This window comes from Nerophis lumbriciformis, linkage group LG25, assembly GCF_033978685.3.
Source record: "Nerophis lumbriciformis linkage group LG25, RoL_Nlum_v2.1, whole genome shotgun sequence".
In the NCBI taxonomy this organism is placed as follows: domain Eukaryota; kingdom Metazoa; phylum Chordata; class Actinopteri; order Syngnathiformes; family Syngnathidae; genus Nerophis; species Nerophis lumbriciformis.
In genome coordinates, this window is record NC_084572.2 from 9,223,951 (window position 1) to 9,246,500 (window position 22,550).

Sequence of the window (22,550 nt, forward strand, 5' to 3'; positions counted from 1 at the left end):
AAACCAGCATTTTTTCTGTAATAAAAAAGTCAGTAGTTTTTACAATAACAAAATGGCAGCTCAGTCGACAGAATTGTACTTTAAAAATTTAATTGCATCGATTTTCCCCTTAAAAACAGCCACCATAGACTTTTCGGTAAAAAAAACTAAACTGGCAGCTCATTCGGCCAAATTTTACCCTAAAAATATTAAACGTACAGTACCATTTTACAGTAGTGCATTGTAAAAACAAGCATCATCATTTTTTACGGTTGCAAACTAGCAGCTTAATCAGCAGTATTTTACCATAAAGATTTAAGAGGTACCAATTTTAAATGTACAGTAATGCACTGTAAAAACAAACACCAGATTTTACGGAAGAAAAAAAAAGGCAGCCGAGTCACTAGAATTTCACCGTAAAAATAACAATGGAGCGGTAATGTTTTTCAATTTACAGTAATGCACTGTAAAAAATAAATTTTTTTTAGATTTTATGGTTAAAAACCAGCATTTTTTTCTGTAAAAAGAAAAAAGTCAGTAGTTTTTACAATAACAAAATGGCAGCTCAGTCGACAGAGTTGTACTTTAAAAATTTAATTACATCGATCTACCCCTTAAAAACAGCCAATATAGACTTTTCGGTAAAAAAAACTAAACTGTCAGCTCATTCGGCCAAATTTTACCGTAAAAATATTAAACGTACAGTACCGTTTTTCATTTTACAGTAATGCACTGTAAAAACAACCATCAACATTTTTTACGGTTACAAACTAGCAGCTTATTCAGCAGTATTTTACCATAAAGATTTAAGAGGTACCAATTTTAAATGTACAGTAATGCACTGTAAAAACAAACACTAGATTTTACGGCCGAGTCACTAGAATTTCACCGTAAAAATAACAATGGAGCGGTAATGTTTTTCAATTTACAGTAATGCACTGTAAAAAAAAACAAAAAAAAAAACAACGTAGATTTTATGGTTAAAAACTAGCATTTTTTTCGGTAAAAACAAAAGTTGTAGCTTTTTCAATTTTCAGTAAATTGGTGTAAAAACATCATTAATCTTAATGTACAGCTCAGTTTTATGCCATACAATCTATAAGTGTATTCTTACAGTGCAGTAATAATGATATTAATAATAACATGAAATAAAACTGCCCCCGCAACCTTTGACTGTTTACTTTGAGATGCTCGCTGGAATAAAATTAGGTCTTGAAGGGAACTCTGGTTCATAAAGACATTTTGATTTGAAATATTGGGAGGTATGTCATGTAATATGTCATGAAAGCTCCTTAAAAGTTTATTTTACAAAGTTATTGGATACATTTAAGATATAGAAATAATGTATCTTTTAAACCCAGCAGACAGCAACTAGGTTTGGAATATATTCATGTACTAGATCATGAAATTCTTATTAAGCCATACTTTATGAATTTGTTATCTACGGTGAAGCCTCTAGTCCAGGCCTGGGCAATTATTTAGACTCGGGGCCAAATTGAGAGAAAAAAAATGTGTCTGGGGGCCGGTACATCTATTTTTAGGAGCGTTAATACAAAACCTCACAATAATGTCTGATTGAATGCTAAAAATGTTGTGACAGACCGCCTTAAAAAAGACTGAATATGACACCCAGAATGTAAATGAAAATAATACAATATTAACTATGAAGGATAAAACACTGAATATTGACTACATATGAACGTCACACCCCCTCTGCATCCACATATTTTACAATCAAGCAAAACGCAACAAAAATGCAACAAACAGCAAAATATGAACGCGGAGGGTAAAAAAAAACCCACCTACAATCTGATATATCACTAAGCTTTAGAACTTTGTTGTGAAAAAATCTCCTTCCGCGTCTGTCCCTGACACCCACATTTCAGGCTGGCCGCTCTAGAAACACTCTGTGGAAACGCTCCCCACCCACACTGCTTGGTGCCTCGTCTGCGCTGCGGTGACTTGGATTACACGAATACAAAGCTGGGCAAATATTTTGACTCAGGGGGCCACATTGAGAGAAAAAAATGTGTCTGGGGGGCCAAGGTGTATGTGTGTATAAATTATATATAAACATTTAGTTGTAAAAAAAATCTGCTGTACAGTATGTGTGTTTGGGTCCCCTTTTTGTCCAGGAACACTAATACCAAAAGTCACAATGTCCGATATAGAGTTCTAAAAAAAGTTGTGACAGACCACCTCAAAAAAACGGAATGGAATTTTACAGTTTTTTACTGAATGGGACACCCAAAATGTACATGAAAATAAAGAAAGTGGGATTTACAATATTAACTATGAACCATAAAACACTGAATATTAACAACATATTTTACTCCTCCATAGTTGTGTATCTTTTACAATCAAGCAAAAACACAAAAAAATGTAAAAAACAGCAAAATATGAATGCAAATTGTAATAGACACCTACAATATGATATATTATCACTTTTATGCAGACATTTGTTGTAAAAATCTGCTTCCGCATCTGTTTTGGGGTTGGCTGCTCTGAAAACAAGCCCCGCCCACTCTGCTTTGTTCCTGGTCTGAGCTGCTGTGACCTAGATTATCGTAATAACTCCTATAACACTCAAAAGTGCAGATTTCAACCATTGAAATACTTTCTATAGTTCAAGACTTACGGTCATTAGAAAACATCACTGCACATCATAATGGAAGCTACACTATCCATCTTAAAGATCTAAATAAATTATTTGGGAATGTCAGGCGGGCCAGATTGAAAAACATATTGGGTCTCATGTGGCCCCCGGGCTTTGATTTGCCCAGATATGGTATAGTCACAGGACAAAAATACCAGTGCAAACGTTGGTACCGAATGATTAGTTTTGACATTTATGGTATTGGAACGAGAGTACCAAACCAAATGAAAGTGAAAATGCTTAAAATGCTTTGCAAATTGCTCACTTTTGATTGACACTGTCAGACAAGTATTCATGAACAAAATATTCATTATCTTCTTTGTAGTTGTTCTCAACAATGACTACAAATAGGTCTTAAAAGAAGATTGTTGAATGTTAGAGTATATATATATATATATATATTTTTGTTGTTGTTGTTGTTGTCCTGTCCAGTTTCTCAGGCAAATCATATAGTAGATGATTAACGGCTGTTCAGATTTACTTTACAAAAGAGAAGTGTGGGATACTTCTCTTGTTGCCTTATTTGTATTTGACTTTATTAAATGTATTTATATTATCATTTGGTGGAGCCAGGCGGGAGCAGGAGGGGACAGAAAGAGAAAAAAAGGAAGACAGAGGGGGAAATTGTGGGGATAAGAGGGGGATTAGACCGAGAGACAAAAACAACAACAGCAAACACAACATCAGCAAATAGGATATGTACAAATATGATGGTAAAAGTGATAGCAAAGAAGCAGTTAGTACAACAAATAATAATACAGAAATGACAATGAGCATTATTACTAGGGCTGCGAATCTTTGGGTGTCCCCCGATTCGATTCAATATCGATTTTTTTCGATTCAACGCGATTCTCGATTCAAAAACGATATTTTCCCGATTCAAAAGGATTGTCTATTCATTCAATACATAGGGTTTCAGCAGGATCTACCCCAGTCTGCTGACATGCAAGCAGAGTAGTAGATTTTTGTAAAAAGCTTTTATAATTGTAAAGGACAATGTTTTATCAACTGATTGCAATAATGTACATTTGTTTTAACTATTAAATGAACCAAAAATATGACTTATTTTATCTTTGTGAAAATATTGGACACAGTGTGTTGTCAAGCTTTATGAGATGTGATGCAAGTGTAAGCCACTGTGACACTATTGTACTTTTTTTTTTATAAATGTCTAATGATAATGTCAATGAGGGATTTTTAATCACTGCTATGTTGAAATTGTAACTAATATTGATACTGTTGTTGATAATATTCATTTTTGTTTCACTGCTTTTGGTTTGTTCTGTGTCGGGTTTGTGTCTCCTCTCAATTGCTCTGTTTATTGCAGGTCTGAGTGTTGCTGGATCGGGTTTGCTTTTGGAATTGGATTGCATTGTTATGGTATTGATGTGTATTGTTCTGTTGGATTGATTAATTAAAAAAAAATAAAAAAATGAAAAAATAATAATAAAAATAAATTGAAAAAAAATAGATTTTTGAAAAATAAGAATCGATACTCCAGCACCCCCCGTGACCCCGAAAGGGACAAGCGGTAGAAAATGGATGGATGGATGGAAGAATCGAGACTGAATCGCACAACGTGAGAATCGCGATTTGAATTCGAATCGATTTTTTCCCACACCCCTAATTATTACACTACAAATGGAGCCATACAAATACCAATAGAAATATCACCATTGGCGTTGCTAGGCCTATTTTAGGGGGGCTCAAGCCCCCCTAAAATATTCTTAAGCCCCCCTAAATAATTTGGTGTTAAATTTTTTTTATTTTTTTTTTACAAATACATGCCGACATATTCATTATAAAGTGGCCCGAATATGAGTTTAAATAAATAATCATATAACCTGTCATTATTCACTCAGTTTCCCCTCACTTCATAGCGTAAGGTAGAGAGCCCCTTTAGTGCATCGATATCCAATCCATTCCACTTGTTCATATAGAAAATGCCGACATCACTCAAAATCCAGTCCACATTTTCTCTGCGACCTTGCTTGCGGTCCTTGGACTTGTTCATATAGAAAATGCCCACATCACTCAAAATCCAGTCCGCATTTTCTCTGTGACCTTGCTTGCGGTCCTGCAGGTGTACGAAGCACATTAAGTCATATTTCCAGGGCTTGAATTTACAACCATTTTAGTCACATATGTGCCCAAAATGTAATCTGTGCAACTTCAAAATATTTGGGAACAAACAATTATTGTATTGTGAGCGAAAGTGGTGGCATTAGCTTTATGTTGTGAAGGAATAACATAGAGGTTAATGCCATGACTTTCATTGTGTTTCAGTGTATCTTGAAGGATCATGCAAGTAATTGTTTCTTGTTGATGCTGTAAACAAAATGCCACTGTGCAAACCTATCTCTGTTGTTGTACTGAACACAGATTGAAAATAAACAGACTGAAATAATAATAATAACAATGAATAATTTCTAAGTCTTTGTTAGCCGTTTGTGAGGTTTTGTGCTCGTGCGCTATGTTCGCTCACATCCTGTGCATCTCCTGGGGGCTAAGCCCCCCCTGTCCTTAAAGGCTAGTGACGCCCCTGAATATTGATAATGAACAATACCAATAATTTACCTCTACTATCAACAATACGGTTGTTCAAATGCAACAATACATATACGTAATGATAACTAGAGATACAAAAGAATGCAGAAAAATGGAGGGGAAGAAAGAGAAGCAACCTATATTAACCTTGTAGATCAGGAGTTCCCAAACTACGGCCCCCAGCATACAAAATCCAGCCCACAGGAAGTCCCAAGTAAAAAAATATTTTTATTTATTTATTTTTTTTTTTTAAATCTTTCCTTTCTAATCCATTTTCTACCGCTTGTTACTCTTGGTGTCTCCTAGCAGCTCAGGTAAATCATATTGTCTAAAAATGCATTTTCCCATCGATAACATGACAATGTTGAATGTTGATGAACATCAATGTTAAATTGATGTTAAATGACAAAACGGATTATAAAGACAATATATATATATATATATATATATATATATATATATATATATATATATATATATATATATATATATATACATACAGGGGCGCCGCTAGGGATTTTGGGCCCCATGAAAAGAATCTTTACAGGGCCCCCAACACAGTGTCATTATTTTTTCTATTATTATTATCATCATTAGGGGCCTCTCTGGGCCCCCCTCCATCATGGGCCCCTAGAATCCGTCTCCTTTACCCCCCCTTTTCGGCGCCCCTGTATATATATATATATATATATATATATATATATATATATATATATATATATATACACACACACACACACACACACACACACACACAGCCTGGCCCCCGGCCAAATTTTTTTTAACCCAATGCGGCCCCGAGTCAAAAAATTTGGGGGCCCCTGTTGTAGATTGTTATAGTAACAATAGGTTAAGTTAGGATAGAATATATTTTAGTCAACAAACAAGAAGCACAAATGCATGTGAAGAAAAAGGAGGAGGTGGTACTTGCATCCTGGACCTCAAGGCTCAACTTGTGCATGGAGTGCAAGGCACGCACACACACACACACACACACACACACACACACACACACACACACACACACACACACACACACACACACACACACACACACACACACACACACACACACACACACACACACACACACACACACACACACACACACACACACACACACACACACACACACACACACCATTTGCAAAGTAAATATAAAGAAGGATAAAGACTTACATTAGTGTAGAGACCACAGTCCATGTCTGCAGCCTCGGACAGCTCGCTGAGGTTCCGGTCCCAATGCATGAAGGCTTCGGTGGAGTCCAAGATCTCCATGGTCCTGCTGGGTCCTCCTCCGGCACAACAAACAAGAAAAGTTCTTTCGCGGTAAACTTTGTGCTGCAACGGGAAGCCGACAGCAGAAATTGCGTTAATGGAGCAAGAACACCCGAGTGCTTTTGTTGATCATCTCCTCTTGACGTCTTCAACATCAACACACACTTTTCCTGCCGTTTGTCCTTCCTTGTCTCTCCTCCTCCTCTTCTTCTTCTTCCTCACGGACCAGACCGACTGGAATGTGTGGGCGGGGTCACGCCGAGCGAGAAAGTGCGACATCGACCATCAAAAATGTTTAAAAGGAGGGCTTAGTCTTATCTAACTTACATACAAAGTGAGATAAATAAGTTACTTTTAGTGTTTAGTGAGTTCCAACTGTTTGTTAAACTCCTGCAAATATGTCGAGATATTGGAGCGTTTCCGGTTTCAAAGTCAAGCCTTCACGAAACCTTCATATCGCGACGCGACGAAGTTGTCTTTTAAGGATAAAAAAATGAACTTAACACGAACGTAACGTGGATTAGTCTACTTTAAATGACAAATGGGGAGTAAGTCGTATTTAAATGTCGCCAATCGAAGATCTTGTTTATCAAAGTACCGGTCTGATCTGGAAGGACCTTAAGACGGACAGACGAACCAGCCAATGAGGAGAGAGTTCACCATTTTCCTCCAGCCAATGAGGGGAGGCCAAGAATACTAGTTGACGATAGCCCGCCTCCTCTAGTGAAAGTATTAAGTCGCAGCTCTGTCGCGGATTAACGTTTTAATTGTGGGAAAATGTGTGGATTTTGTCAACGCTTGGGGATAATGTCAGAAACATTAAATGGTTCAGAATAGGGATGTCCGATAATGGCTTTTTGCCGATATCCGATATTGTCCAACTCCTAATTACCGATACCGATATCGATATGTACAGTCGTGGAATTAACACATTATTATGCCTAATTTGGACAACCAGGTATGGTGAAGATAAGGTCCTTTTTTTAAAAATTAATAAAATAAAATAAAATAAGATAAATTAAATACATTTTCTCTATGTGGGCTTTGTACCGAGGATGTCGTTGTGGCTTGTGCAGCCCTTTGAGACACTTGTGATTTAGGGCTATATAAATAAAGATTGATTGATTGATGATTGATTGAATAAAAAAGAAAGTAAAACAATATAAAAACATCCATCCATCTTCTTCCGCTTATCCGAGGTCGGGTCGCGGGGGCAGCAGCCTAAGCAGGGAAGCCCAGACTTCCCTCTCCCCAGCCACTTCGTCCAGCTCCTCCCGGGGGATCCCGAGGCGTTCCCAGGCCAGCCGGGAGACATAGTCTTCCCAACGTGTCCTGGGTCTTCCCCGTGGCCTCCTACCGGTCGGACGTGCCCTAAACACCTCCCGAGGGAGGCGATCGGGTGGCATCCTGACCAGATGCCCGAACCACCTCATCTGGCTCCTCTCGATGTGGAGGAGCAGCGGCTTTACTTTGAGCTCCCCCCGGATGACAGAGCTTCTCACCCTATCTCTAAGGGAGAGCCCTGCCACCCGGCGGAGGAAACTCATTTCGGCCGCTTGTACCCGTGATCTTGTCCTTTCGGTCATAACCCAAAGCTCATGACCATAGGTGAGGATGGGAACGTAGATCGACCGGTAAATTGAGAGCTTTGCCTTCCGGCTCAGCTCCTTCTTCACCACAACGGATCGATACAGCGTCCGCATTACTGAAGACGCCGCACCGATCCGCCTGTCGATCTCACGATCCACTCTTCCCTCACTCGTGAACAAGACTCCGAGGTACTTGAACTCCTCCACTTGGGGCAGGGTCTCCTCCCCAACCCGAAGATGGCATTCCACCCTTTTCCGGGCGAGAACCATGGACTCGGACTTGGAGGTGCTGATTCTCATCCCAGTCGCTTCACACTCGGCTGCGAACCGATCCAGCGAGAGCTGGAGATCCTGGCCAGATGAAGCCATCAGGACCCCATCATCTGCAAAAAGCAGAGACCTAATCCTGTAGCCACCAAACCAGATCCCCTCAACGCCTTGACTGCGCCTAGAAATTATGTCCATAAAAGTTATGAACAGAATTGGTGACAAAGGGCAGCCTTGGCGGAGTCCAACCCTCACTGGAAACGTGTCCGACTTACTGCCGGCAATGCGGACCAAGCTCTGACACTGATCATACAGGGAGCGGACCGCCAAAATCAGACAGTCCGATACCCCATACTCTCTGAGCACTCCCCACAGGACTTCCCGAGGGACACGGTCGAATGCCTTCTCCAAGTCCACAAAACACATGTAGACTGGTTGGGCAAACTCCCGTGCATAATATAAAAACAATATAAAAACAGTTACATAAAAACTAGTAATTAATGAAAATGAGTAAAATTAAGTGTTAAAGGTTAGTACTATTAGTGGACCAGCAGCACGCACAATCATGTGTGCTTACGGACTGTATCCCCTGCAGACTGTATTGATATACAGTGAAGAAAATAAGTATTTGAACACCCTGCTATTTTGCAAGTTCTCCCACTTAGAAATCATGGAGGGGTCTGAAATGTTCACGGTAGGTGCATGTCCACTGGATGAGAGATAACCTAAAAAGAAAAATCCAGAAATCACAATCTATGATTTTTTAACAATTTATTCGTGTGATACAGCTGAAAATAAGTATTTGAACACCTGTCTATCAGCTAGAATTCTGACCCTCAAAGACCTGTTAGTCCGCCTTTAAAAGTCCTCCTCCACTCCACTGTATTATCCTGAATCAGATGCACCTGTGTGAGGTCGTTAGCTGCATAAAGACACCTGTCCATCCCATATAAGCAGTAAGACCCAAACATTCAGCATGGCTAAGAGGAAAGAGCTGTCCAAAGACACCAGAGACATAATTGTACAACTCCACAAGGATGGAAAGGGCTACGGAGAAATTGCCAAGCCGCTTGGTGGAAAAAAGGTCCACTGTTGGAGCAATCATTAGAAAATGGAAGAAGCTAAACATGACGTAGTGGAGCCCCATGCAAGATATCACCTCGTGGGGTCTCAATGACGCTCAAAAAGGTGAGGAATCAGCCCAGGACTACACGGCAGGACTTGGTCAATGACCTGAAAAGAGCTGGGACCACTGTTTCCATGGTCACTGTTGGTAATACACTAAGACGTCATGCTTTGAAATCATGCATGGCACGGAAGGTTCCCCTGCTTAAACCAGCACGTTAAGGCCCGTCTTAAGTTTGCCAATGACCATTTGGATGATCCAGGAGTCATGGGAGAAAGTTTTGTGGACAGATGAGACCAAAATTGACCTTTTTGGTCATAATTCCACTATGCGTGTTTGGAGGAAGAAGAATGATGCGTACCATCCCAAGAACACCATCCCTACTGTGAAGCATGGGGGTGGTAGCATCATGCTTTGGGGCTGTTTTTCTGCTCATGGGACAGGACGACTGTACTGTATTAAGGACTGCAGCCATGTATTGTGAGATTTTGGCCAAAAACCTCCTTCCCTCAGTCAGATCATTGAAGATGAGTCATGGCTGGATCTTCCAACATGACAATGACCCAAAGCACACAGCCAGGAAAACCAAGAAGTGGCTTTGTAAGAACCATATCAAGGTTCTGGAGTGGCCTAGCCAGTCTCCAGACCTAAATCCAATTGAAAATCTTTGGAGGGAGCTGAAAGTCTGTGTTACTCAGGGCCAGCCCAGAAACCTGACTGATCTAGAGAAGATCTGTGTGGAGGAGTGGGCCAAAATCCCTCCTGTAGTCTGTGCAAACCTGGTGAAGAACTACAGGAAATGTTTGAACTCTGTAATTGCAAACAAAGGCTACTCTACCAAATATTAATGTTGGTGTTCAAATACTTATTTTCACCTGTATCACACAAATAAATTGTTAAAAAATCATATTGAGATTTCTGGATTTTTCTTTTTAGGTTATCTCTCATACAGTGGACATGCACCTACCATGAACATTTCAGACCCCTCCATGATTTCTAAGTGGGAGAACTTGCGAAATAGCAGGGTGTTCAAATACTTATTTTCTTGACTGTATATTGATATATAATGTAGGAACCTGAATATTAATAACAGAAAGAAACAACCCTTTTGTGTGAATGAGTGTAAATGGTGGAGGGCGTTTTTATGGGTTAGTGTACTAATTGTAAGCGTATCTTGTGTTATGTTGATTTAATAAAAAAAACGATACCGATAATTTCCGATATTACATTTTAAAGCATTTATCGGATGATAATATCGGCAGGCCGATATTATCGGACATCTCTAGTTCAGAAATACCATTAACGTAAAATAAAGCAGAACACGATTTGAGAAATTAAACCAGAAACAACATTGCTTAGTAACAACTTGGATTTTCTTAACAGAACAGATAAGTGCCTAAATGTTGCACATCCATCCATCCATTTTCTACCGCTTGTCCCTTTTGGGGTCTTGGGGGGTGCTGGAGCCTATCTCAGCTGCATTCGGGCGGAAGGCGGGGTACACCCTGGACAAGTCGCCACCTCATTGCAGGGCCGACACAGATTGACAGACAACATTCACACACTAGGGCCAATTTAGTGTTGCCAATCAACCTATCCCCGGGTGCATGTCTTTGGAGGTGGGAGGAAGCCGGAGTGCCCGGAGGGGAACCCACGCAGTCACGGGGAGAACATGCCAACTCCACACAGAAAGATCCCGACCCCGGGATTGAACTCAGGACTACTCAGGACCTTCGTATTGTGAGGCACATGCACTAACCCCTGTATCACCGTGCTGCCCTAAATGTTGTACATAATCATTAAAATGTTAATGACAAAAATGTTTACCATTTTCAAACTTCAGATTCACCAACTACTATAAGAGTTATTTAACTAATATGTGTTTGATGCCATATTTAAGGACAATGACATCAGACACATTTCTATTTTATGTTGTCGAGGCGACAAAATGTAACTGTGATATTTTGTACACAAACCACGATGCAAAGGGAAAGAAGTATACATTCGTAGTACATGTACTACACATTTGTATTACTGTACATGTACATGTACTACACAAAGTAACGGACTGTGACTTTTCCCACCAGGTGGAGGCGCTACAGTCAAAGGGCGCTCGAGTGACGCTTCAAATCTTTCCAAAAACGGTCCCAGTGGTGTCCCGGTCCTCAGTCTTTTTTGGTACAAACACAAAGTAGAAAAAAGAAAGTGTGTCCGAGGCCTTCAGACTCTGTCTCGAACATTGTCGCTCAGGAAGATTATGTTGTCTGAAAAAAAAGCAAAGGGACGTTTGTTAGCTTGTTCAGCGCTAAAGCGTACATCCACACATATTTCTGCAAACCTGCAATGATGGTCGTAGCCTGACGTCTCACTTGGTTCTTGTCCACATACTCGCCATAGTCCAACTTGCCTTCCACTAGAACCCTGGCCCTGCAAGACATGATGCAGGGTTTAATGGGGCGGGGGGGGGAGGGGAAATTACCACCTCCTGGGGTGCATCATACCCTTTCTTGACATATTGGTAGGCCACGTCCCTCAAACCAGGTTTGAACACAGACACGCGATGCCAAGTGGTCTTTTGGCTGATGTCACCTGGAGATTAAAACAAAATTAATCTGCAAATGTAACCACCAGAGAGAAGACAACATATCACAAATGTCACAAGTTCCCTGCTCTCAGCACCAATATATACATGTATAATACCCAGAGGTGGGTAGAGTAGCCAGAAATTGTACTCAAGTAAGAGTACTGTTACTTTAGAGATTTATTACTCAAGTAAAAGTAAGGAGTAGTCACCCAAATATTTACTTGAGTAAAAGTAAAAAGTATGTTGTGAAAAAACTACTCAAGTACTGAGTAACTGATGAGTAACATACACACACATATCATATATATATATATATATATATATATATATGTATATACATATATACACATATACATATATATACACGCACATATATATATACAGTATATAATTTATATTTATTTATTTTGCCGTTTTTGTTTACATGTTAAAGGTGTTTTAATGAATATACATGCATGTTTAACACATATAGATTCCTTTCTTTCATGAAGACAAGAATATAAGTTGGTGTATTACCTGATTCTGATGACTTGCATTGATTGGAATCAGACAGTAGTGCTGATAGCGTCCACGTTTTCAAATGGAGGAGAAAAAAAGTTCCTCCTTTCTGTCTAATACCACATGAAAGTGGTTGGTTTTTGGCACCTTATTTGTCCAGCTTCCATATTCGTTTTTATACACTTTACAAGAAATACATTGGCGTCAAACTCCGTAGCTTGCTAGCTTGTTTGCGCTGGCTTTCGGAGATTCTTGTTTTGAAAGCGCAGGCGCGATGGAGCGGCACTTTTATTGTGAAGACAGGAACTGTGCAGTCAGTCTTCAGGCTTTTGACAGGATGTACGATTGAAATAAAAAAGGGTCTTTTTTCCTTCACACTTTTGATTGATTGATTGAAACTTTTATTAGTAGATTGCACAGTACAGTATATATTCCGTACAATTGACCACTAAATGGTAACACCCGAATACGTTTTTCAACTTGTTTAAGTCAGGTCATGTGACCCCTGGCTCTGTTTGATTGGTCCAACGTCACCAGTGACTGCATCTGATTGGTGGAACGGAGTGAACGTCACCAGTGACTGTATTTGTTGAAACGCAGGCACTATGACAGACCAAAACAAACAAAGCGTGCATTAACAGATCGATAAAAATTAGTAGCGAGTAGCGAGCTGAATGTAGATAAAAGTAGCGGAGTAAAAGTAGCGTTTCTTCTCTATAAATATACTCAAGTAAAAGTAAAAGTATGTTGCATTAAAACTACTCTTAGAAGTACAATTTATCCCAAAAGTTACTCAAGTAGATGTAACGGAGTAAATGTAGCGCGTTACTACCCACCTCTGATAATACCTACTCAGTGGCCTAGTGGTTAGAGTGTCCGCCCTGAGATGGGTAGGTCCTGAGTTCAAACCCCGGCCGAGTCATAGCAAAGACTATAAAAATGGTACCCATTACCTCCCTGCTTGACACTCAGCATCAAGGGTTGGAATTGGGGGTTAAATCACCAAAAATTATTACCGGGCGTGGCCACCGCTGCTGCTCACTTCTCCCCTCACCTCCCAGGGGGTGATCAAGGCTGATGGGTCAAATGCAGAGAATAATTTCACCACACCTAGTGTGTGTGTGACAATCATGGGTACTTTAACCTAAATATACTTTAACCTAATATGCATGTAGTTCATTGTGTCCTTGAGCAAGACACTTCACCCTTGCTCCTGATGGGTCGTGGTTAGGGCCTTGCATGGCAGCTGACGCCATCAGTGTGTGAATGTGTGTGTGAATGGGTGAATGTGGAAATAGTGTCAAAGCGCTTTGAGTGCCTTGAAGGTAGAAAAGCTATACAAGTATAACCCATTTACCATTTATTTATTTATAATACCCTCATACAATTCCCAATGCATTTGACTTTTTGTGTGTGTGTACACATTAATGGATAACTTACTTTGAAACCATAAGTAAAGGTGACAAGCAGATATTTAACTATTAATCTTTACAAAAATATTTTTGTGAGACAGTTTATAATATAATATTTTGCATGATCATAGTATTCAACTTTCAAAGATATGCATTTTTTTTCTGTCAAACTTAAAATACACTATGCATTTCTTTAAAAAACAACAACACCACAGCTGGAGGGAAGTTACAAAGGTAATGATTTTGAACAACAGCGACATCTACCGGTGAAAAATATGAACTACAAAAATGTCACTTTTTATTTATTTATTGCGAAGTCATTACTCATGTCGACAAGCACTTTAAAAAAAAAAATTAATTTAATTAACTCATATTAGTAGTAGTAATGAAAAATAGCAATGCTTTACACAAATGTATTTAAGTCAGTATGACACGATGCCATTGATAAATTTGGACCGCCTTAATAGATTTGGTGCGACGTGTTGCCCTTGTAAGAAAAGATTCCCTGTAAGAAAAGATTCCCGGTATTTAAAGGCAGTGTTTTTCAACCTTTTTAGAGCAAAGGCACATTTTTTTGCGTTGAAAAATTCCAGAGGCACACCACCAGCAGAAATCATTAAAAAACGAAACTCAGTTGACAGTAAAAAGTCGTTGTTACAATTGTTGGATATGACTTTAAAGCATAACCAAGCATGCATCACTACAGCTCTTGTCTCAAAGTAGGTGTACTGTCACCACCTGTCACATCACACCCTGACTTATTTGGACTTTTTTGCTGTTTTCCTGTGTGTAGTGTTTTACTTCTTGTCTTGCGCTACTATTTTGGTGTTTTTTTCTCTTTTTTTGGTATTTTCCTGTAGCAGTTTCATGTCTTTCTTTGAGCGATATTTCCCGCATCTACTTTGTTTTAGCCATCAAGAATATTTCAGTTGTTTTTATCCTTCGTCGTGGGGACATTGTTGATTGTCATGTCATGTTCGGATGTACATTGTGGACGCCGTCTTTGCTCCACAGTACGGTAAGTCTTTGCTGTCGTCCAGCATTCTGTTTTTTTTACTTTGTAGCCAGTTTTAGTTTCGTTCTGCATAGCCTTCCCTAAGCTTCAATGCCTTTTCTTAGGGGCACTCACCTTTTCTTTTTAATTTTGGTTTAAGCATTAGACACCTTTTTACCTGCACGCTGTTTCCGACATCTACAAAGCAATTAGCTACCTGCTGCCACCTACTGATATGGAAGAGTATTACACGGTTACTCTGCCGAGCTCTAGACAGCACAGACACTCAACAACAACTTGCTTGCTTATGGTAGTCCATCGTATCCGATGATGACTTCCACTTCTTCTATTGGTGAGTTTTGAGGTGATTAAAAAGTCCAATACGAGAGCCACATGGTCTATTGCAATGGGGGCATATGAAGTTAGTGTTTGTTGTGGTCTTGGCTGCAGGGCCCATCTTCCTCCTCTGGCGTTTCCCTTCCCTCGCTGCGCTTCTCTCCTCTTCAAAATGTTGAAGGCCTGCATGGCAGAGTTGCCTCCAGAGAGGGTGATCTGAGGCAGAGCTTTCCAGCTGTGTGTGCTGTATTCCACACCTCTTGAGAGTTATTTTCAGTTGGTCCTTATACCTCCGCTTTTGGCCTCCTGCAGATCTCTGGCCATGATGAAGTTGACCATATAGCAGTTGTCGGGGAAGTCTATCAACTGGCATTCTGATGGTGTGGCCGGCCCATCGCAGTTGGTACTGGAGAAAAGTGGCCTCCATGCTTTTGGTACCAGTTTTACTCAGGACTTCCGTGTGTGGCACACGATCACGCCATGTCAGCCCAAGGATCCGCTGGAGACACTTGATGTGAAAGTTCTCCAGCTGTTGGATGTGGCGGCGATACAAGGTCCAAGCTTCACAGCCATATAATAGTGTGCAGACACAGATGGCTTGGTAGACTGCCACCTTGGTACGTATGCTGAGGTCTTTGTTCACATACACCCTCTTACGCAGTCTACCAAAGCCATCAACAACAACACATCATTTGCAGACTACAATTACTGCTTTGCAAATATTTTTAACCCAAATAGGTGAAACTAGATAATCTCCCACGGAACACCAGACTGGATCTCACGGCACAGTGGTTGAAAAACACTGCTTAAAAAAGGTACCAATTTTCTGTACTTTTGTGTGTTCATGAAATCAAATTTTTTTTATTTAACATTGCGCCGATTATGCTAACAGTGCTGTCCAGTTGCGGGGATGTGAGCACCCACATTTCTATCAGCTTGAAGTGCTGTCATGCAAACTCTGAAATACAAATGTGAACATCAGGACTACATGTCCTGCAATTGGGTGCATTTCTACACTATATTTTACCTTTACATTTATTCTACCTACCAACCTCTTTTGGCTGTCTTTTAGACACTTACATGTCCCATGTAATGTACGGTACATCAGAATTTGTAAGTTTTTTTAGTAGATAGTAACTGAGATAGGCTCCAGCGACCCCGAAAGGGATACGCGGTAGAAAATGGATGGATGGACATATATTTAATAAATAGCAATTATCCACTGACTTTTGTATTGTGCCTGAATGTTTTTTGTGCGGTGGGTGACCCCTAGTGTACGTGGGGGCTACCTGATGCACTGGTCTCGGCATCTCCTGTTCGCCACATTTCGTTGGTTGCCATGGAGAAGATGGTGACGGGGTTGCGACCCTCCACTTGTCTCATCACAGGGTCCTGACCCACTCGGCCCAGCAGCTGCACGCGGTTTATTGCTGCAAGAAAGACACTTTTCTCTCTAAATGTGTCCATAAATGACTGTAAATGAATGTGTATTTACATCTCTCCAGGATGAGGCTGGACTCGGTGGTGTTGTTCCTCACCAGCTGTCTGAAGACCTGCAAGAGTCATGACCAAATGTATTATTGTAACATCAACACGACGTTCTTATTCTTGATCAATCCAAAGCGTGCTCCGACCCACCTGTGCTGAAGCCCTTCTCAACATGTTCTCAATATTTTGCAGACAGCTTGGAGGGAAGCCTTAGTTTGGGTTTGTACTTGGAATATCTGCATACATGAACAACATTATAATCACATACCTGCCAACTTTTGAAATCAAAAAAACCTAGTAGCCAGGGTCCAGGGGCCGCAGGCCCCGGTAGGTCCAGGACAAAGTCCTGGTGGGGGGTTCACCCCCCGACGCAAAATGATTATTAGCATTCAGACAGGTTAAAATGTTGCTAAAACCATCACTTTTCTATCTGTCACAGTGACTTTTCAAAACAAAAATATTACAGCAAAAATCATATGGGTTGATTGACATGTTTATTCTGTAAGCTAACTTCAATAGTTTGAAATTATTTTGACAGTTAATGCCAGTTATCCTGTCAACCTTTCACAAGACTTCAATTTGTTGATTGAAAGTATAAACAGTATAAACACTTTTTACAGTAAACAAATGGTAAAACAGTACTAAACAATTCCATTAAAAAAAATTGGTGTCATTATTAACTTTCTGTCCAAGCTTGTATAATCTACTGCCTTGTTCAATTGCAAAAAATATTCTGTGCCTAAAATTCACATTTCTATCACAATTATCATACTGTAAACATGGTAAGCTAACTTCATTAAAATTAATAGTCCTGTCAATAGCATGGAATTACAATTCAAATGTAGTTTTTTTGTAAGCCTTTCAAAAGAATTCAAATTATGAAAAATTAATGAAAATTAATTTAAGCCATCAGACACTTGAAAAGTGGCACATCACATCTCTAATGTAATCATTTTAACTTTTCAACAGAAATAGCACTGCAAAAATATTAAGGACATACTTCTGTATTTTGGTAGTCAACATTTAACAAGATTTCTTCAACTTGGACTTGAAAGCATAAATAGTATAAACACTTTTAACAGTGTAACAGTACTAAACAATTCCAATAGATAACATTGGTGTCATTACCTTTTTGTGGCTAAAATCCAAATTTATTCCATCAGATTATTGCCTCCGTAAATAAAACTTCGGCATTTATCACATCCAAAGAATCTGTTTGGGCGACGAAAAACGTTGAAAGTTTTCCACTTGTATCGCTAGCAACGGCATTAGACTTGTGTTTTTTTGTCCCAACGTGGTCTTTTACATCGCTAATTCCTCCGTGTCCGATCGAAAAATCTTGTCTGCACAAGGTGCAATTCGCGTAGTTTTCATCCTTTTTGGAACGGATAATTATTCCCGGATAGGCTTTTGAATATTCTTCACGGAATGACTGCAGTTTTCTTTTCGGTTTAAGACTCGTTTGCGATTTTTCTCCGGCTGATTCCATGATCGTTCGCTCGTTTGGAAACAATGGCAACTGGTGCCTCGTGCTTGGCAGCGGTGCTATAAATAGCCTCGCGCATGGCATTCGGAAAGGCTCGATAGGAAGTTACGGGAAGCAGTGTCGATTGTCATTGTTGTTACGCGATTTCGTGAATAAAACTTTTAAAAAAATAAAAAAATTTAATTAATGAAAAACCGTATTTTTTATCACTGCAACTGTAACTGATGAAAACCGTACTAATTACGGGAAAACCGGAGTAGTTGGCAGGTATGTAATCATTTCATTTTTTTTTTTAATCTCCTTCACTGATATGCATTTTTGATCAATAGACAATTAAACTTTAGCAACAAAACACATATTTACACATCTATGCTTGAGAAGGAACAGGATGAAGAAAATCTTATCTGCCCCCTATCAACATAATTAGTAGTTAACGGATAGCCCAGATTCACAAGCATACAAACCAAACAAATACATCCAAATATAATGAAAACAAACAGAAAAAACAACAAGTGCAAAACTTCATGAAGTACAAACCGAACAAAAAAAATATTATACACCTCACGGGGGAGAAAAAAATTCGGTCTAAGCCTGGTCCCATGGAGAGGGGGTCCAGACTGAGGCCAAGGGAAAAAACAACTCATAGCCATAGCACACATCCCTCTTACACACCAACCATCAAAGTTTAGAATAGAATAGAATAGTACTTTATGGGGGAAATTCAGCACCACAGTTTGCTCACAGTATACCAGTGTTTTTCAACCACTGTGCCGTGGCACACTAGTGTGCCATGAGATATTGTCTGGTGTGCCATGGGAAATTATGCAACTTCACCTAATTGGTTCAAAAAATATATTTTGCAAATCAATAATTACAATCTGCTAATAATGTGCCATTGTCTAGTGTCTGTGCTGTGTGGAGCTTGGCAGGGCAACCATGTAAAACTCCTAATCAATAAGTGGCAGCAGGTAGTTCATTGCTTTGTAGAAGTCGGAACGCATCGAGGATGGTTTGTTGTGATCCCAATATGCAGAGCACAGCGGGAGACAGCGTGCAGGTAAAAAGGTATGTAACGCTTAAACCAGAAATGAACAAAAGGCAAGTCTCGCTAGGAAAAGGGCACTGAAGCATAGGGATGGCTATGCAAAACAAAAGTAAAACTGAACTGGCTACAAAGTAAACAAGAACAGAATGCTGGACGACTGCAAAAACTTACAGCGTGTGGAGCAGAGACGGCGTCCACAAAGTACATCCGTACATGACATGACAATCAACAATGTCCCCACAAAGAAGGATAGCGTATGCACAACTTAAATAGTCTTGATTGCGAAAACAATGCAGGTGCGGGCAATAGCACTCAAAGGAAGGCGTGAAGCTGCAACAGGAAAACACCAACAAAACAGGAAGGGTCACCAAAATAACAGCGCAAGACAGGAACTAAAGCACTACACCCAGGATGCAACAACAAACTCAAAATAAGGCACGACAACCTGGTGGAGTTTCATTTTTTAACCTTTTCTGCTGTTGGTGTGCCTCTGTATTTTGTTTATGAAACAAATGTGCCTTGGCTCAAAAAAGGTTGAAAAACACTGCAATAGACAATAAACACCTAGGTATTTTTTTACATGTGAATAATATAAATACAGTCTATTCTACAGCATTATTCACATGTGAATACTATAAATGCAGTCTATTATACAGCATTATTCACATGTGAATAATATAAATGCAGTCTATTATGTGAATAATATAAATACAGTCTATTATACAGCATTATTCACATGTGAATAATATAAATACAGTCTATTATACAGCATTATTCACATGTGAATAATATAAAAGCAGTCTATTATGTGAATAATATAAATACAGTCTATTATATAGCATTATTCACATGTGAATAATATAAATACAGTTTATTATACAGCATTATTCACATGTGAATAATGTAAATACAGTCTATTATACAGCATTATTCACATGTGAATAACAAATACAGTCTATTATACAGCATCATTCACATGTGAATAATATACAGTTTATTATACAGCATTATTCACATGTGAATAATATAAATACAGTCTAATATACAGCATTATTCACATGTGAATATTATAGTCTATTATACAGCATTATTCACATGTGAATAATATATATATAGTCTATTATACAGCATTATTCACATGTGAATAATATAAATACAGTCTATTATACAGCATTATTCACATGTGAATAATATAAATACAGTCTATTATACAGCATTATTCACATGTGAATAATATAAATACAGTCTATTATACAGCATTATTCACATGTGAATAATATAAATACAGTCTATTAAACAGCATTATTCACATGTGAATAACAAATACAGTCTATTATACAGCATTATTCACATGTGAATAATATAAATACAGTTTATTATACAGCATTATTCACATGTGAATAATATATATATAGTCTATTATACAGCATTATTCACATGTGAATAATATAAATACAGTCTATTATACAGCATTATTCACATGTGAATAATATAAATAGTCTATTATACAGCATTATTCACATGTGAATAATACAAATAGTGTATTATACAGCATTATTCACATGTGAATAATATAAATAAATGATAAATGGGTTATACTTGTATAGCGCTTTTCTACCTTCAAGGTACTCAAAGCGCTTTGACACTATTTCCACATTCACCCATTCACACACACATTCACACACTGATGGCGGGAGCTGCCATGCAAGGCGCTAACCAGCAGCCATCAGGAGCAAGGTTGAAATGTCTTGCCCAAGGACACAACTGACGTGACTAGGATGGTAGAAGGTGGGGATTGAACCCCAGTAACCAGCAACACTCCGATTGCTAAATACAGTCTATTATACAGCATTATTCACATGTGAATAATATAAATACAGTGTATTATACAGCATTATTCGCATGTGAATAATATAAATACAGTGTATTATACAGCATTATTCACATGTGAATAATGTAAATACAGTCTATTATACAGCATTATTCACATGTGAATAATATAAATACAGTCTATTATACAGCATTATTCACATGTGAATAATATAAATACAGTGTATTATACAGCATTATTCACATGTGAATAATATAAATACAGTCTATTATACAGCATTATTCACATGTGAATAATATAAATACAGTCTATTATAGAGCATTATTCACATGTGAATAACATAAATAAATACATTATACATTTACAGTACATGTACAGTCAAAAGGAACATATGCATTATACATTATACCGTTTATAACGTTGCTTAATGTTCCCCAGATTGTCTTATTGAGTATCCAAACAACACAAAATGATGTTTTTAAGCACATAAAAAGGAGCACATGTGTGCTTCACTCCATCACACAAAGTCGTACAGCAGCAGTGGCAATGAGGCAGTTTCCCGCCATGGATTAAAAAACACACGACACAAATTGACGCTTTTATATTAAATTGTAACATCCGATTACAAAGTTATATTTTACATGGTGGAAACCTGCCAGAAGAAAAATAAGTTGTAAACTTACAGAGAGCCGCACGTCGGGTTAGATAACCTAGCAGTACTTCCGGTCCGTCTGCGATAAAACACCTGCCAGCAACTTTGCTACGGGCAACTTATGTTCCGTTTCTTTTTTTTAAAAGTACATCAATAAATGTTATTTTTGGTGCTAACATTTTGTATCGAACGTACTACACTCGTTTTACACATTAAAGCACTGCACTAAGTGATACTGGAATTCTTAAAAAAACGTTTTTTTTGTATATCGTATTTGAAACTGATAAGGTCTGTCTTGTATCTTTGCATATTGAGTTATCCTTATGTAACCGAGGGTTTATATATGTCGCCTATACTGGATAAAACCACAAAATAACAAACACGGAGGCTCCAGTTTTACACGAGGATCCCTTTTATTTCGTTTGTTTTCAAAACTCCGCTCCACCAACTCCTGTGCAATTTACTACTAAAAGTTTCAATCAATCAATGACAAAACACAACGTGTCACCACTTCCGCTCTTAGCGCCTTCAAAATAAGAGCTCAATGCATATACTGTATAGCAGCTTATAACAGGAACTTAACATCACAAAGAGGCAAGTCCATAAAAATAGGTTACATACCTCCCCTCATACAAAAAGAAACGTCCTCGTTCCAACACAATAACAGGATAAGTGCAAAAAACAATACAGGCAGTTAAAACAAAAAAAAACGTATTAACCTGTCCCCCCCAAATATACACACAACAACAAAAATACTATGTGCATGTTCCCCTCACACCACT

General features: G+C 38.8%; 2 protein-coding genes across 2 annotated transcripts in view; both read right to left on the reverse strand.

The window, feature by feature from the left end:
* creb3l2 (cAMP responsive element binding protein 3-like 2) overlaps window positions 1-7,359 on the reverse strand; it is a 63,213-nt gene extending 55,854 nt beyond the window's left edge. The window contains exon 1 of the mRNA XM_061983649.1: window positions 6,362-7,359. Within this exon, the coding sequence (XP_061839633.1) occupies window positions 6,362-6,460 (99 nt within the window). The 5' untranslated portion in view covers window positions 6,461-7,359. The remainder of the gene's footprint in view (window positions 1-6,361) is intronic.
* Window positions 7,360-11,433: 4,074 nt separating this feature from the next.
* On the reverse strand, window positions 11,434-21,876 carry ssbp1 (single-stranded DNA binding protein 1). Its single transcript, XM_061984489.1, has 7 exons — window positions 21,800-21,876; window positions 16,905-16,990; window positions 16,762-16,819; window positions 16,556-16,696; window positions 11,944-12,031; window positions 11,781-11,869; window positions 11,434-11,706 (listed from the first exon to the last, which is right to left on the reverse strand). The coding sequence occupies exons 2-7, from the start codon at window positions 16,926-16,928 to the stop codon at window positions 11,663-11,665; spliced, it is 444 nt and encodes a 147-aa protein (XP_061840473.1). The 5' UTR covers window positions 16,929-16,990; window positions 21,800-21,876; the 3' UTR covers window positions 11,434-11,662.
* Between the last annotated feature and the right edge of the window lie 674 nt (window positions 21,877-22,550).

Bases quoted from the DNA above. Each gene is read 5' to 3' on its own strand.
- ssbp1 (XM_061984489.1), bottom strand. From the start codon at position 16,928: ATGTTGAGAAGGGCTTCAGCACAG. The intron at 16,820-16,904 runs GTGGGTCGGAGC...TGACTCTTGCAG, and splicing joins TGAGAAGGGCTTCAGCACAG to GTCTTCAGACAGCTGGTGAG. The intron at 11,870-11,943 runs GTATGATGCACC...CATGTCTTGCAG, and splicing joins TACCAATATGTCAAGAAAGG to GGCCAGGGTTCTAGTGGAAG.